At 40.5% G+C, this 17,846-nt stretch overlaps 1 protein-coding gene across 4 annotated transcripts in view; it reads left to right on the forward strand.

The window, feature by feature from the left end:
• SFMBT2 (Scm like with four mbt domains 2) overlaps window positions 1-17,846 on the forward strand; it is a 213,189-nt gene that overhangs the window by 138,394 nt on the left and 56,949 nt on the right. For all 4 annotated transcript variants that reach the window (XM_032623494.1, XM_032623493.1, XM_032623495.1 and 1 more), the window contains one exon: window positions 12,934-13,016. In XM_032623494.1, the coding sequence (XP_032479385.1) occupies window positions 12,934-13,016 (83 nt within the window). The remainder of the gene's footprint in view (window positions 1-12,933; window positions 13,017-17,846) is intronic.

Raw genomic sequence — 17,846 nt, forward strand, 5'->3', positions numbered from 1 at the left:
TTATACCTACCATTTAGCCGTAATTATTGCTGCTTCTCTGTCACCCAAGTATTTGTGATATTTGGTGAAATGAAATTGTCTTCATGTCATCTTCCAAACTATTCCTTCCCCTTTTGAAAGTGAAGCATACCTTTTCTAAGAGGAAAGTTTCTTTATGGATATTATATATTATTTGTAAAATATTGAGTAATGGTGATCAGTACCTTCCAGTAAGAAAATCTCAGTGGTAATAACCATTTTTAAACCCTTGAAGCATTCAGGAATTGTGATCCACCAGTAATCTGTAGAGGTTGTCTTTTGGCTGTGGGATTGTTGTCTTGAAATAGTAGAGCTTTTAGTTATAAACCAGTGAGAAGAAGAGCAACAACTTACAGAAAAAGGTTTATGAATATGAGCAGGTACTTCACAGTAATAGAATCACGACTCTTATGTAAACTCATCATAATAAGAGAAATGCCCGTTAAAAATCATACTGAGATGGCATGGATTTCTCAGATGAGGAAGAAATCCAAAAGAGAAAGAAAGAAGCGGCTCTGTTTTGATGGGAGTCTGGAGGAACAGGATTCTCAGATTTGCTGGCAAAACGCAGGTAGGTACAAACCATATGGAAGGCAGTTGGGCAAATTTAACCAAAATTGTAGATGCATTTAGCCGTTGCCTTAGCAGTTTGACTTGTGGAAATTTCTCTTAAACTTACAATTTACAGGTAATATGCATAAGAGTTTGGTTTTTTCTGCAGCATGATATATAATAGCAAAAGACTGGGGAAAATCCAAGTGCCTGTCTGTATGGGATTGGTTAAGTCGATTTTGGATGTTTATATAATGAAAACTATGCAGTTGTTAAAAAGAATGAGGATAATCTCTACATACTGACATGGGAAGCTCTCCAAGATGTACTGTGAGTGACAGATCAGTGAGTTATGGTATGATGTCTTTTTTGTTAGAAGAGAGGTTAGTGAGGATATATTTATGTTTGCACATATTCCTGGAAAGAGACTCTGGAAGGTTGCGTAAGAAACTAAGAGACACAGATGTAGGGGACAAACGTATGGACACCAAGGGGGAAAAGTGGCAGGGGGTGGGTGGTGGTGATGGGATGAATTGGGAGATTGGGATTGACATGTATACACTGATATGTATAAAATGGATAACTAATAAGAACCTGCTGTATAAAAAACTAAATAAAATAAAATTCAAAATAAAAGAAACTAATGAAAATGATGACTTCTCTGTGGGGTATGGAGGTGGCGACCAGGGCAGATGAGAATGAGACTTTTCACAATACGTTTAAAATCTTTTTTTTTTTCTTTTTGATCTGAGTGTGAATGTATTATCTATTCAAAAGGAATCATATGATATTACAAGTAGAGGGTTTTTATAACTAAAGGGATCTTAAAGATTATCTCATCAACTCCGATCATTATATATGTGGGGAAATTGAAGCTCAGTTGTATTAAATGATTTTTTAAGTCTTGGGGCTGAACTTGGCTTAAAACCCCAGTCTTAAGATCCCAAATTGAATGCCTTTTCTGTATAACCAGATCCACCCTTTATTGCTGTTTTCTCTCACTGGTACCTTCACAAAAGCCATCCTTCTCAGTAATTTGGGGGCTTTTTGGTGGCCGTACGCAGGACTGAGGGATGTCAGTGGACCATGACTTACCCATGACTGGAATGATCTGTGTGTCAAAGCATTTGGAGAATTTCAATTCTAGAGAATAATATTCCAAGTGTTTGCCATTATAACAAAGGCACAGCTTTAGTTACTGAGCTCCCTTACCATTTGGGGAGACTGTATATTTATGTGTACCATATATGTAGTAAAGTATGTTTATTTTTGTAATTAAAGTGAATTAAAATTGAGAGATGCTGGTGGTTTCGGTAGTGATGATTTTATGGCTTCTTTTTGAAGTAACTTGTGTCTTACGTGTCAACACCTGGTCTGGGAATCATGCTGTCGGATGTTTTCCAACACCATTCTTTGCTTTATTAATGTATGAAAGTATATGCTCTTTTTAAAAGTTTGTTGTTTTTCACTTGAATTTTGAGAGTATGTAGGATTTATTACACATGTTGAGAAGTGAGTTTAGATGTTTTCTTGTAGGTATGTTTCCCACAAAAGTATTACATTGTTTAGATTTCTGCTTATAGTTAAAATGTGTGGCGTGATCCCCAAAAGAGAGTAACCCACTCATTCCCCATTGGGAAGCAGCTGATGAAACAAGACACCTGGGTGGTAGAGGAGATGTGCAGACAGCATACATCCCTACTCACATTATTTTGACTCCTTTCCTATTAAAAAAAAATCTGTCCCCAAACTTTATATACAAATAGTCTAAGCTAGAATGGATCGAAATGTTTTATCGTTGTCTTTGAGCATGTGCTTTCTTGGTAAGCAAAGGACAGAATCTTGGAGATTTTATCCCATTCGCTGAAACCCAACAAACAGCAATTCAGTATTACAGGCTCTCTGAACCGGGGTCAAACAAGTAAATAAATCAAGCAGACAGAAATGCATATAGGTTACCAACCATGACTTGCTATTTTTAAATCATTTCCTTAATCTCCTTGGCATGTAACACCCAAGATTAGTCACAGAATCAGCAGGGGGATCTTTGTAGACAAGTGAAGCCTATCCATTTCTGTTGTAAAATGTGTGAGCAAAAGCTAAAATAAGTCACTTATTTTTGCACTTCGTCTCTGCTCTTTGGTCATCTTAATAGACATACAAACTTCACACAATTTAAGAAGCAAAGGTGTTTTTTCTTTTAATTTATTTAATTTATTTATTTATTTAATTTTTGGCTGCATTGGGTCTTCGTTGCAGTGTGCGGGCTTCTCATTGCAGTGGCTTCTCTTATTGTGGAGCACGGCGCGCGGGCTTCAGTAGTTGTGGCGCACGGGCTTAGTTGCTCCGCGGCATGTGGGATCTGCCCGGGCCAGGGCTCGAACCCATATCCCCTGCGTTGGTAGGCGGATTCTTAACCACTGTGCCACCAGGGAAACCCGTAAAGGTGTTTTTTTTAATGATTATCAAGACCCACATTGGTGAACCCTAATTGGTATTCTCTTTTCCTCAGACACTGACTCATGTGACTTAATCCTTTCTGTCATCTCCTATTTCAGACATACCAATGGGGACAGAAAATAATAAACATACTCATGGATGTCCCACCTCAATTGAGCAGATGCTACCATTTTGCCGTTTTTGATTCAGAGTTTTAAAAAATGAAACGGAGCATCATAGATATAATTGAAGACCGGGTCAACCTTGACTCTTCTATTTCTTACCCCCTATGTAATCCATCAGCAAATCCAGACCATATTCTCAGGATCTGACCAAGTGTCATCAAGACCACGCTGGTCCAGGTCACCGTCCTGTCTCTCCCAGGTTACGCCAGTGACCTCCAGTTTTCTCAGCCTACTCTCAACACAGCAGTCAGACTGATGGTGTTAAAAACCTAAAGCACACACGCCCCCTCCTCTGCTTAGCCTTCCCAGGGCCATCCCACGCGGCTCAGAGGCCAAGTCAGGGTCCAGGACATGACAAAAGCCTTCAGCGCCTACCCGGTCTGGCCTCCTGTCTTAAGACGTCCCCCAGTCCTCCCATTCACACCAGCCTCCTTGTCCTTCCTGGAACACGGAGCATGTCGCCCCATTAGGCCATTGGCACTGGCTGTTCCCTCTGCTTGGGTCACTCCTCCTGATTCTTCAGTCTTGACCCCGGTGTCCCCTAATTGGTGTCATCTCTCTTGGCAGCCCTGTTTAATCAGCAAATCGCCACCCCCAACATTTGTATCTCCTTCCCTGCATGGCTTTTCTCCATAGAACCTTTTATCATAGAAAATAACAAGTAATACATATTTTACTTCTTTTCTTTTCAACTGTCTTTCCACTAAAATGAAAGATGAGGAGGGCAGGCATTTCTGTCTTGTTCTCTGCTCCAGCCCAGCAGCTAGGAGAGTGTGGGGTTCTCGGTCCTTGTTTGTTGAGCATTGAATGAATTGAATTGAAGTCCCGTCCCCACTCTATTCCCCTCCCTTCCTCTCTCCCGGAACCCGCTCCACTCACCTCCGCAAGACGACCGCCTTGCTGAGGATTCTATGCTTTGACTGCATGACTGCTGTGGCTTCTGCAGCAGTCTCTCCTTGTTTTTTATTAGTCACTTTGCAGTAGGTCTTGCAGCAGTCTCTCCTTGTTTTTTATTAGTCACTTTACAGTAGGTCTTGTGTTGATATATACGTAAACAGCATCACGCTCTGTGTATCTTTATGTAACTTTTTTATTCGTCAGCATTTTGCAGATTTTTTCCACATTGCTGTGTGTAGATTGTTTATTCACGTTAGCTGCTTTTTGAATATACTATAATTTTTGAAAGCATTTCCCACTGATAGACATTTAAGCTATTTCCAGTTTTCCCTGTTGCAGATCTACAAATGTAGATCTTTGCACATGTACCCAAGTGTGAGAGATCCTTTGGGAGCTATCCCTAACTGGAATTGCTGGAATTCCCCGGATATTACCCCATGCTCTTCTGTGTTGTACAAGTTTACGTCTCCACCAGTAGTGTCTGAGAGTTCCCAGTTTACATTGCCCACCCTGTTAGGTGATCATTCTTAAGCTTGAACGTTGCCATTCTGATGGCGGGGAAATGGGTTCCTTGTGTGAGTGGCGTGTTCCTGATCACTAACTAGTGCAGCTGCACATTTCGTCATCTGCTTGTTGGCAACTTGTGTTCCTTTTGAATTGTCAATTCTATTTTTGCCCTTTTTTCTTTTGATGATGGAAGTCTTTATATAGGCTAATATGAATTCTTTCTCAGCAATGGGTTTCACTAGTCTGTGGCCAGTTTCTCCACCTTTAAATGGTGTTTTATATTATATTAAAGTATTAAATTATAATGTAGTCGAATATCCATCTCTTCTGTTCTGATTTGTTTAAAAGTCATTAGAAATCTTTCCTACTGATGTTCTTCTATGTTTTTTTTTAAGTCTTGCAGTTTGATTTCCGTATTTCCATATATGACTCTTTAACCTACTTGGAATTAAGTTTTGCATGGCATGAGAAGAGAAAAAAGTTTTGCTTACTTGTTTTTTGGTTTTTTTTTTTTTTTTTTTTGCTTGAGTTGAATTGGATTTTCAAATTCGCTAATTGTCTCAGCATCATTTATTGAGTAATCTTCTGTTTCCCCTCTGACTGGCAATGCCACCACTGGCATATAGCAAGTTCCTTTATGGTTGTGAACCATATCTTATTCTTAGTTATTCTGCTTCATTGGTCTATTTGTCCATCCCTGTACAAATACCTCAGTTTATAAAATTGATTTTACTTTATAATATGTCTTGATATCAGGTGAATGCCTCTGCTTTCTCCCTTTTCAAAATTGACTAGTTATTTTTGGCAGGTTATTCTTGTACGTGAATTTTAGAATCAACTTAAAAGGCTCCATGAAGAACCCCATTGGATTTTAATTGGCATTGCATTTATAGATTAATTTAGAAAATTGGCATTTTATTTTATTATCTTTCTATAACTTGAAATCTTTTTCTAGAATTTTTTTCTAGAATTTTTTCCTGGGTGCGTTGTCCTTTAGCTTGCTGTTATGAATTAGATTTTTACATTTTTTTAGAATTTATTCTTTTTTATTGGCTGTAAACCATCTAATAGAATACCACTGATTTCTGTGTATTTATTTCATATCTAGTCACCTTCCTAAGCAGTGTGTCTCAGGAACAGTTTGTAGAAGATACAGTTTAGCTGATTCTTGAAGGTTTGGTGAAAGTAGCTTGTAAAACCGTCTGGAGCTGGTTCTCCTTTAGTTTGTATTTTATGGAGTATGAATTTATTTCCTTCAATTGTTATATATTTAGTCATGGCTACCACTTCTGCTTGAGACAGTTTTGGTCATGTATATATATGTACAGAAGTGTCTGTTTTAGCCGTGTTTCCAAATTTCATGTCAGATCATTCTGTTAGGTCAAACTTTCATTGAATTGTTCAAATATTATATGTTCTCCCTATATTTTTGTTTGTTCTATAATTTTCTAAAAGGTGCGTTAAAATATTCTGAGATTGAGGGTTTGTCAGCTTCACGAGTGTGTGTGTGTGTGTGTGTGTGTGTGTGTGTGTGTGTGTATGTGTTTGAAGCTGTGTAAGGGCATTCAGGGTGAGGATGGTTAGAACTTCCTGGTGATGACCCGCTTTATCCCTAGTGAAGCGTTTTGCTCTAAAGTCTGTTTTGTCTGACTCTCACGTTCATTTGTGTCCTTATGTGGTTTGTGAGTTTTCATTGTGAGCTCATTTTCAGTGACGATTGTTATTTCTGTGGGAGTTGCAAAATCTTTAGACCGAAAGATTCGTTTCTTCGGTCTGCTTTTGCGTTAGTGCCTGGCCAGTGTTTTAGGATTTTCGCAAGTCCTAGAGTATTTATCACTTTATCTTCCTACTAGAAAGTGAGGGTTTTAAAAATCTTTTTTATTCACTTCCCTTTCCCCAGCACATAAAACAATGCCTGGTACACGTAGGTGTCCCTGATTATTTAAGGAACTAACGGGTGAATCTTACATTAATTTCTCAGTCTGTACCATACAGAACTGTGAAATTGGACCTTACAGCCGTGTGTGCCACTGCCTTGGATGAGCGAGTGGTTCTTCTCTTTCTCCCCCTAAACAGAACGTTGGGCAGGTGGCAGCCATGTCTGCTCCGCTGCTTCTCCCTCCAGGGACAGGGCTAAGATGGTCTGGTTACTTTTTTGTCGACTGAGGCCAGGCATTATAATAATCTCAGCTTCTGCCGCTCACCTTCCTTGAGCGCAGGGTTGTCTTCCATCCCTGGGCTTTCGTAAGTAGTTTTTTATTATTTCATCTGGCATCTAAGAGGGAGCTATTGATCAGCCCACCTTGTTACTGGACTTGGATGCATGTTCTCATTTCTGGCTTTGTGATTCATTCTCGAGCAAAAAGCACTTTTGATCGAATATTTGGGGGACTAAAACTCTCGGTGTTTTTTTTTAATATCTGAAAACATTTCTGATGGTTGAAAACTAAGCCTCCCTCTTGTTCACTTATCTCTGAGTTTACTTCGTTCTTCAGGACTCTTAAGATGGTTTTGCCATTGGCAGTTGGCCTTTACGATGTTAGATTCCATCCTGGGGACATATCTACATCTCCTAATACTGTTTATGACTCAGAATAACATTTTGAGCCTGCCCCCAGTACATGTCACACTGTGACCATACGTGCATTAAATACTTCTCAACATTTATTTTTATTCTAAAAGATGAGGAAGTTGGAATGGCTGGTGTTCATACTAACTTGACTTATTTGTTTCCCTCCCCTGTCTGTCTTTGTTTTTCTTTTTTTTTCCTGCGCTATTCCATGAATGTAAAAACAGAATAATTCGATTGGAAAATGAATGTGTAAATTTTCAAGGTCTCCATCAGGGAGGTCTGGAAAATGAACATCAGTTGAGAGTGTGGAGGGTGCTGGTGGATTCCAGAGGGGGCATGGTAGCTCTTTAAAAAATGACATGGACAAAAGGAAATGCTTTAATCAGTTACTAGGGTTTTTATCTTGCTCCCTATAAGCAAACTCATGAAACAAATGAGGAGGTTGTTGAGAACACTTGCTCAGGAATTGACCTAGCACTCCTGCACCTGAGGACTGTGTGGTCCTGCTGCCTCACCTGTGCAGTGGGCACTTGCATCCTACGTATCACTCAGGGCGGCTGTGAGGCTCACTCAAGGAGATGCTATCATGGGCTAAGCCTGAGTAAGTGTTCGAGGGACTCGCTGAAAGCCTCGGGCTTGAAAGGAGAGAGCTCACCATTCAGTAAGGAGAGCGGTGCCCTGGAAAAGTGCCCAGTAGGGCTGCTCTCACGATTCATGAGATTTTCTGAGAAAGGGTTAAGAACCTGCTCTTATTAAAATGTGGTTTCTGTGGTGTTGTCTCTCATTCCTGTATCTCCGTCCTGCTATTTGCTGATCTTTGAAGATGATTGTGTCGTATTTCCTTTCAAAGAGAAGTTGGACTAGAAGCTAAAGAAGCTTCCTATGAACCCCAGGTGCTCCAGCACCTCAAGGATGTGAACGTTCTCTGAGTTGTGGAAGATCTCCCTGGAGGTCTGTGATCTTCCATCATGAGGGGTGGCTTTCTTCAGGGCTTTCCTTCCTCATTCTCCACGTCTCCCTCCATCCTTGCCTTTACCCACTGCGTCACTCTTCCCATGCCGTGTGTCTGTCACTCTCTGAGCTGCCGGAGCAGGTGAGAGCAGAGCACATGCCTGTTTCATCCCCGTCTTACCAGTAACTAAGCAGAGTCCAGCAAGCTGGAGACGTCCAGTGAATTGTTATGAAATGGATACATTTCCTTGCTTTAGAAAGTGTTGCCACTTTATAGGACTTCAGGGTATATTTCTAAAGACTTTTTTTTAACTGCAGATTTAATAGGCATTTATTCTTTAAAATTCTGATAAAAAGTTTCCTATCCTGAAAAAATAACTTTTGGTGTATATTCTTTGAGATTTCTGTTTCCTTGACTATGTAACTTTGTATTTCTATGTAATTATTTTAGACAGCCTTTACAGTGGTGGATTTGTATCATTGTTTTTCATTTTGTCATTCAGGTAGATGTCAAACATGGTATTCTTTTGCTATTTTTATTTTTTATTAAGATTGTACTTTTTTTTCATATCCACCTAGCACAGAACAGGACCTTTTACTCCAGTGGTCTCTTTTTTTTTTTTTTTTTTGAGAGAGAGAGAAATCTTTTTTAAAGCCCTGCCCTTCCCTCCATCCCAAGTCACTGGCAAGGGGTGTGAGACCGCCACGATTGCCTCAGGGTTGTCATGATTCACTTCCTCGTGCTGACGAGAGACCTAACTTCCTCTAGGAACTGGATACAGTCAGGATTCTGTTAGCAAAGAAGCAGGAGGACGGCTGAGGGGAGGTCGTCATGCTGTATTCCAGGATTGGTTGACTGGTGCTTTGATTATCTTTTTAAGATAGAGTGAAGATGCTATGCTTTCCAAATTTTTGTATTATTGAAATAATTCATGAACATTAGGGAAAACTTGGAAAATACAAGGAGGTAGAAGAAAAAGGTATCCAGGAGTCCCACCACACAGATAATTATTTTGATATTTCCTTGTAAGTTTTTCTTACATTTCTTCAGGTCTTTTCTTTTGCATATTTTAATGTCAGTTTGGTAATTCTGTGTATGCTTGTAGCAGTCTTTTCATCTAAACTTACAGTAATCATTTTTTCATGACTTTTTTTAGTAAACCATGTGCAATTTTCATGCCTGCGTGACTTTCCATGGACTTGGCTAAGTTTCACGTTATTTTCTACTTTTGGATATAAAGATCTTTTAAAATCAGAATTATTAGTAATAATGCCATTGTATCTTAATGTATCACATTTTATCAGTTTTGGGTTTTTTTTTAATGGGTTACATTTCCAGAAGTGCAATTGCTGTGTCAAAGTTCATGGATGTTTTTCCTGCCAAATTGTTTTCCAGAAGAATTGTCCAATTGCACTGTCAATAGTAATGTTTGCAAGTGAAGCTGTTTTATGTCAATTAATTTGTATCATAAGGAAAAATGGGTCATTGACCTGTTTCCTTTTGGACCTGTAATAGTTGGAACTTCATGCAGAATAAACACTAATTAAAGCTTAAATAACCCTAGTGGTGGAAGTTCAACAGTCTGATGGCAGCTTGTTGCAAATTTTAATAGCCCAAGGGGTTTTGATTTCCTTTTATTTTCTTTTCCCCTCTGGTGTTTTCCTCCCTCCTGGGTTTAAAACATGCTTTCCTGGCTGTGGTTAAGCCTTAGTACTTCTTGTTCTGTCTTTGTTGATTAATGAGCATAATTGACCCCTGTTGTCTCTATTATAGGAGCCACAGCAGTTTGTTTTTATGTAACAGTTATTTTCTGAGCTGTCACAAAAATGCCTTACAAAGCGAGCTCATTATCAGACTGAAGGAGAAGAATTTTAAGTGATAAAGCAAATAAAGGCCCCTAAGAGAAGGAGGAGGCAGAGGAGTTGAAGCTGTTCAAATATTCAAGGAAAGCAGAGAGTTCTGGGGACAGAATAATGGCTTGTTGCTTAGGTACCCAGCAAGAGTTGGATATATCCTGAAATTATTAGATTAAAAGTGGCTCCCCATAGAGAATCTTGGAGACTAGATGTAGAAAGATTGAATATAGGTCCAAGAAACCGTGAGCCTGGCATTTATGGAGTGGGTTGAAAATCCATTGGAAGTTGGTGGTTATGAATGTGATAGAAAATCCAGCTAAATGTCTATCTGTATAGGGTGTAGAGGTGACCCCTAAGTTGGAAAGTTTTATCTGAACAGATACCGACCATATACCTAAATTTGATGTTGTTTCAGAAAATGGTTTGCTGTGCATTTGTATGGTTTTTTCCTATTTCTCCCCTTCCCACATGATCTTGATAAGATTTCCCTTTGCTCACAAACTAACTCAGGAAGTAGCAGAGGTCCAGGGAAGAGATATGTAACAGAACGAGGTCTTGACCTTAACAAAGCCAGTTAGCCGTGGGCCTAAACAACCAGGGTCCTTCTGTTGCAGGATTCAGCTTGTTTCCAGCTGTTCACTTGAGAGCTCTTCTAGGGAGTGTCTTGTTACATATCCTCTCTTCATCCAACCTGTCACACTTTTCCCCTAGGAGAAGAGAAGGGGATTAACCACAGAGGGAAGGGAGATAATCCTAAACAGCAATGGTAATTAGTAGTAGTGGCTCTGAATCATGAAATGCAGCGGTTTGAGGAGAGTTTGAAGCTCTTTTCTTTCTCTTGCGGATTAGTAGAGAGGGAAAGCCAGGTACAGAAGACTTAATTTACTTCGGCCTTGGTTCATCCAAGTCCTGGTAGAACTGGGTCCTTCATCTAGTTCTCCTTTCTGGTTCAGTATTTTCACACAGTGGGGTGACTTCTCACCAGTTTGAGGTGTCTTTCGGTGAATTCTTCTATTCTTACATATTAACGCAAGGATTTGCTCCAAACCAGTTACAGAGAAAGTACTCTAAGTGGACGATTACATTATTGTAAAGAAACTCGCAGTGCCTTGATTAAGACACATTTGCTTTGTTTGCAAATGTTCAGGAGAAGGTTGGTTTGGTTGCTTCCAGAGCCCTCTGGCTGGAGGGACAGCTCTGGACAGAAGGTCTGGGGGGAAGGGAATGTGGAAGAATGTGCAGAACCTCTTCAAAACCAGCTAGAAAGATTACACAGCATCTCAGGACTCTGAGACGTCTTATCTCCTCGTTGGAAAGTAGGGACGTCTCAGGAGCTAGTTGGGGGTGGGGGGTGTGCTCTGTCACTGATGGTCGGCAGGGGAGGGGGGAGGGGGGAGGGTCAGTCCCTGGGCCAAAAAGACAACTGCCTTCTTGGTTAACCTCCATCCCCATCTTTTAAAGAATTGAGTAAATTGAGCTTACTTAATGAAAAGCATACTATTTTGTACAGGTGGAGGTAGGAAGCAAACAGTATCTTGAATTTCTTCAATATGGAATTTCTGTAGTCTTTCTGCAAGTGTGGATTTAGTAACAGAATTCCCCATGTTAAGTGAATTTGCAGGTGTAGAATTTATGATGATACAGGGCAAAGAAATCAGGGGCTTGGCTTAAAAATATACTTAAGAAATCCCTTATAGATTTATTTTACATATACTTAAACCAGTGAAGAGAGAACTGTTAAGTGATGATTATAGGGGCATTTTGCACAGTTTCAGGTAATCCTGATTGGTGCCGTATTTTTTGGTTCCATTCCCTTCCTTTGTTCACAGGAAATGCAAATGACACATTAAGAGGTATTTTCCTACCTAGGTTCAGCCATACACTCAACTCCTTTCTTGTTTTATGGTTTTTTTTGCGGTATGTGGGCCTCTCACTGTTGTGGCCTCCCGCGTTGCGGAGCACAGGCTCCGGACGCGCAGGCTCAGTGGCCATGGCTCACGGGCCCAGCCGCTCTGCGGCATGTGGGATCTTCCCAGACCGGGGCACGAACCCGTGTCCCCTGCATCGGCAGGCGGACTCTCAACCACTGCGCCACCAGGGAAGCCCTTGTTTTATGTTACAAACTTCTCCCATGTCTTGTTTTGGAGGTCACGATAGATCGATATATATTGTATAATTATGTACCTCTTCCCCCAACCCCAAATGAAATGAATAAAGAAAGAAAGAAAAAAAACTTGTTAAAGTTAGTACATATGAATAGTTGGTTCTCAAACTCCCCCAGTATCTCAAATGTGCCCCCAAAACTTCATCCAGAGAGGCGCACCTTCCCCAGTTCTCAGTTTCCATCCTCCTTCGTGATTCAATTCTAAGGCAAGGTTTATTCCTCCCTGACTTCCGTGTCTTTGGAAGATTTCCCGCTAGAATCTCAACTCCTTTTTGGCCATTTGTCTTACCTTCAGTTACTCTTTAAAAAGTATTCTCCTCTAGTGTTGTTTTCCAATAAAATCTCATGGTTTCCACGAAGATGTCGAGATGTAAGTTCACCTGAACTCAGAATTGATATGAAGGCACGTGTTGTGTATTTCTGCCAAGTGCCTTGTGCAGGTGTGCTCTGTGGAATGCTCTGTCTCATCTGTTCTCCCCCAGAGCAAATCTATGCCCCGGCATGCACTGACGGGGGTAAATTCCCCCCTTCTTCACCTGGTTTCAAGCACCGAATTATGATAATGATGGTACACCCTACCTATATTTAGTACTTTACACTGTCTACAGTATTTCATTGAACCCTCATAAAATCCAATACGTTGTCACACATGAGAAAGGGCTTCACTTTTTGGGGAGGGGGCCTATACTTGCCGCCCTTATTACTTTAAATTCCCGACACACCCTGGCGCTGTTCATTGGTCTGAGATGCGGCTTGGTTAATGCGTTTTCTCTGCATTTTCTCACGCACAGGTTACTCTGGCCAGGACTTCGACTGGGCGGATTATCACAAGCAGCATGGAACAGAAGAAGCGCCTCCCTTCTGCTTCAGAAACGTAAGAAGCCTGGTTCTTGCTATGCCTTTACTCATTAATGTTGTCCACCTTGAGCTGTGTAAGTTGTATAAGTTGCTTTTTATTTATTGAACAAGATGAGGTTAGGGTGCTACCCTGTACCATGGGATGCTAAGCCTTTTTGTCAGTTTTGAAAAGTCCTCGTTTCCGTTTTTGTGTCAGTTAGGGAGATGCTGGGCTGTAGTGACAGGTTGACTACTAAACATGTCGTAAGTTTTTCTCTCACTTGTGGACGGTCCAGGTTGTTCCTGATTACCAGGTGGTTCTTCTCCTTGCACTGAGCCTTGGTCTAGGTCTGTACTCAGCTTCGTCTAGTGAGCAGATAGGAAAAGAGAACCAGCAGGAGATAACCCTAGTTCTAGACACTGTAGCTTGATATTGACACATATTACATCTTACTCCTGTCACCTTCTGTCGTTGAGAACTAGTCACTCGGCTACACCATGCCATGAGTGAGACCAGGCAGTGTGCCCTGGCTGGGCTGTCCCCCCACCTTGAGCCTGTACACTGGCAGGAGGAGGACAGAGTTTGGTGGACAGCCAGCCACCAGGGCCACCATTAGCTGAGTGCTATGGAGTGTGATATTGATAAGTTCATTGAATGGGAGATTCTCTGCTCCTGAGGTATATTCTTAATATATGTCCCTAAATTTTTTATTGGATTAAAGTAATAACATGCTAACCCAACAGTTTGCTGCTGTGCTTACTTTAAGCCACCTCCTTCTTCAAATACAGCTTATTGGCACAGAGACATATAAAATAACTCCGTGTGTGTGTGTGTGTGCGTGTGTGTGTGTGTGCGTGTGTGTGTGTGTTCAAACGTGTGTACTTGCTTATTTATAGGAGTTTGTTGTAGAAAATAGTTTACAAATTATTCATGTAAACTGTATCAACCATAGGAACTAAAAAAGGATGTGAATTATCATGTTCGTTTTGAGAGTGAGGCAGAGATGTATAGCCTTGTATGTTTAACGTGCGTTTAGTTATGAGAGTTAATTTTTTATGCTAAGAAAAAAGATGCAGTCCTCTGGTTGGAGACTCCAGATACTACAGTGCAATGTGCTCCCACACCAAAGAATTGTTTTCTGGGCATGTGCGCCTAGAGCTGCTGATTCATTGCTGCCCCACCGATAATTTTTACTCCAGGGATTCAGTTGGCAACGCTTTCTGATGGGAAGAGCTGGCTTAACAGAGAGAAGCTCAACACTGAGCATAAATCATAATCAGATTTTGGAGAATTAAGTAGGTTGATGACGAGGTCAGCTTGTGCTCATAAATACGGAAACACGTCAGTGGCAGGGTTGGAAATCAGGGCTCCTTACATGATTGAATGAACTTCTACTGGATGACTTTGCCTTTCACAAAGGTAGCTTTTCTGAAGCGTTGAAAGAGCTGTATGAAGGGTGTGAGGTGGTGTGGAGACAGCTGTGCGACCTGCCACCATGGGAACAACAGCTGGTTAGCTCTTAAGGCATATTAAGTCCGTGGAGTCTTACTACACTTCAAACTGTGTTGACATCACTTGTCATGGAATCTGCTGGCCTCGTTGCCTTTTATTTGTGATTGTGGAAACTCCTCATTGCATCCTCAAACCCCTTTGAGGTTGTGCTTTCTTCCAGACGGGAGATTGTCCTTCCCTAACTCTTTAGCCTTGGGAAGAAACTCCTCACATCTCCCCCTTGTTCTGGATTTAGGGAGTTATTTCTTCTGTGACAACACGGTTCCCCCAAGGTGTCTTTTTATCTGTCTTCTGCTCCCATCAGCCAGCCGTTGTCCAAACGGATCTTTATAGTGGAGCCAGGAGCCATATCCCCAGGTGGCCTCTGAGCTTTCAGGATTCAGCTACCAAGATGAAATCTGTATTAATAAAAATGCTGGCGTATTCATTAGGAATGCACTTGTTACAAAGATGCCCCCTTTGTTTCTTGCTGTCCGTTTATTTAATCGACAGGATTGTTATCTGCCTTGGTGGCACGTGCATTGCATTACTGGTACTTTGCTGGATGATGTTAACAGGCTACAAGTGTTCTTTAATGGAATGCTTATCATGAATCATTTTTTAATCACACATCTCGTGTGTACCAGAGGAGGGGTAGTGTGGAAGTGGATGCGTGGAATACGTTACCCTGGGGATGTTTAACAATCCGAGGCTGTTCTGAGATGGATTGACACAGGCAAATGCTTAGTAAAATAAACTCAAAGGTAACAGTTTTGCTATTGATCCTTTATAAATTACCCTCAGGCAGTGAGTTGAAATGAAAATAGGTTACACGGTTGTAGCTTTCCCTTATTAAGTAGGATAAAATGCATTTTAACTTACTTAGAGGCTTTTCAGGCAGTGTATTGGGTCATGTCATCAAAAAGAAACTCAATACCTAATATGCATGAATGAGGCCAGACGACTTGCAGAAAAACAGCCAACCTAGAATTCCTTTGATTTTGATTTCTGAAGAAACATAAAGGAAAGGAGCATATTGGTTTCTCAACATACATTGGATAATTTTGTTCTGGTAACATAAAAATATAATTGCATTTTCAACTTAACTTCTATAAAAAGACATGGAAATGTGAATTACCTTGGTTTCTTTCCATGAGTCATATAAAGATGTAATCTCTCTTACTTACAGGAACTTGTTTATCTCAGTTTATGTATTTCAAAGTAGATACATTTCTATAGTATTGCAATGTCTGATAAAAAAATTTATAGTAGTGGGTAATTTTGGAAAATTTCATATTTATTTTTAAAGTGTTAGGAGGGAGTTTTGCTTCTAGTATTGGCTGAGTAAGCTCATACTGAATTGATCCCTCTGTAGATAGCAACTATAAATTCTGGGCAGAATACCAAAACTAGTACCTGAGAGACATGGAAAATGAACAAAAGCAGAAGGATCTTAGAGGGGAACAGATGCTTGGAAGAAAGTAGTAGCAGGAGTGGTCACCCATTTTTTACAGACTTTTGGCTTAAGGTCAGCCACAGTTGACAACCTAGGGGATAATGAAAACAGTGATATAAAATTCAAGGTCTTTCTGGCCTGATGAACCAGTTAACAGAATTTGGGCAACCACAGCTACTGGGAAGTGAGGGAAGACTCAGACAGGGGAGAGGCAGGAGGGAAGACCACAAATCCAGTGTATAAACTCTGCCTAAATCTTTAACTGATCCCTGAACCATGTATGTGCCAGGAAAGCTCCAAGAAGCCTTGCTAAGGATGAAAGAACTGAACTGAGATTTGAGCTGCTTCTCAAGAGACAGAGTGTGTAGTTTGAGTCCAGCCAAGTTAATTGCTTGCTAAAACAGAAAAATCAACACTCTTGGGAGGAATATAACACAATCCAGAGTCTCTGTGATATATATTTAAAACATCCAGGTTTCAATCCAGAGTTGCTCAATGCATGAAGTAATAGGAAAATCAGACTCATTCTCAGTAGAAAAGATAAATCAACACAGAGCAAATCCAACATGTCCCAGATGTTGAAATTAGCAGACAAGTATTTTAAAGCCCCTATTACAACTAAGCTCCATGGTGTAAAGCAGTGGTTCTCAAAGTGTAGTCTTTGCACCAGCAGCTTCAGCATCTCCTGGGAACTTGTTGGAAATACAGATTTGCTGACCTCACCTCAGATCAACTGAATCACAAACTTTGGGGTGAGACTTAGCAGGCTATGTTTTTAAAAAGCTCTCTAGATAATTCGGATATACTCTAAAGTTTCAAACCATTGATGTAAAGGAAAATATTCTTGTAATGAATAAAAAGATAGGAAGTGCCAGAACAGAAGTAGAGAAGATAAAAAAGAGAAATTTTAGAACCAAAAAATACAATATCCAAGATAAGCAAATTCATTGGAAGGGCTTAATAGCAGAATAGAGATGACAGAGCAAAGAGTTCATGACCTTGAAAATAGAAATTATACTATCTGAAGAACAGAGAGGAAAAAAATGATTGGAAGGAAGGGAGGGAAAGATGAATAGAATCCCAGGGATCTGAGCAACCATATCATGTGTACTTGGTGACTCAGAAGATGTGGCCACAGAGATTGTGGAAGAAAAGAATAGATGAAGAAACAATGACTCCAAATTTACCAGAGTAGCTGAAAGATCTAAATTAATGGGTTCAGGAATCTCAGTGAATAAGCAACACAAATATAAAGAAACACAACCTAGTCAAATTGCTGATAACCAAACATAAAGAGGAAAATCTTCAAAGCATCAAGAGAAAAATGATATATTCCTTATACAGGAACAGCAATTTAAATAACAACAAATGTCTCATCAGAAACAATGGAGACTAAGAGATGGTGAATTAATGTCTTTAGAATGCTAAAAGAAGAAAACTGTAATTCTATATCCAGCGAAAATATACTTGCGGAATGAAGATAAAAATACATTTCATCCAAGAAGACTGTACAAGTGACAGACACATGAAAAAGTGCTGAACCTCATTGGTTACAGAGAAGATGCAAGTTAAAAGCGCAATGAGGGCTTCCCTGGTGGCGCAGTGGTTGAGAGTCCGCCTGCCGATGCAGGGAGCACAGGTTCGTGCCCCGGTCCGGGAAGATCCCACATGCCGCGGAGCGGCTGGGCCCGTGAGCCATGGCCGCTGAGCCTGCGCACCCGGAGCCTGTGCTCCGCAACGGGAGAGGCCACAACAGTGAGAGGCCCACATACCGCAAAAAAAAAAAAAAAAAAAAAAAAAAAAAAAGACAATGAGATACCACTAGACCTACCTATTAGAAAGGCTAAAATTTGAAAAACTGGCAATACCACGTGCTGGTGAGGATGTTTAGCAACTGAAACTCCATACACTGTTGGTGG

This window comes from Phocoena sinus, chromosome 2 (genome assembly GCF_008692025.1).
Source record: "Phocoena sinus isolate mPhoSin1 chromosome 2, mPhoSin1.pri, whole genome shotgun sequence".
In the NCBI taxonomy this organism is placed as follows: Eukaryota; Metazoa; Chordata; class Mammalia; order Artiodactyla; family Phocoenidae; genus Phocoena; species Phocoena sinus.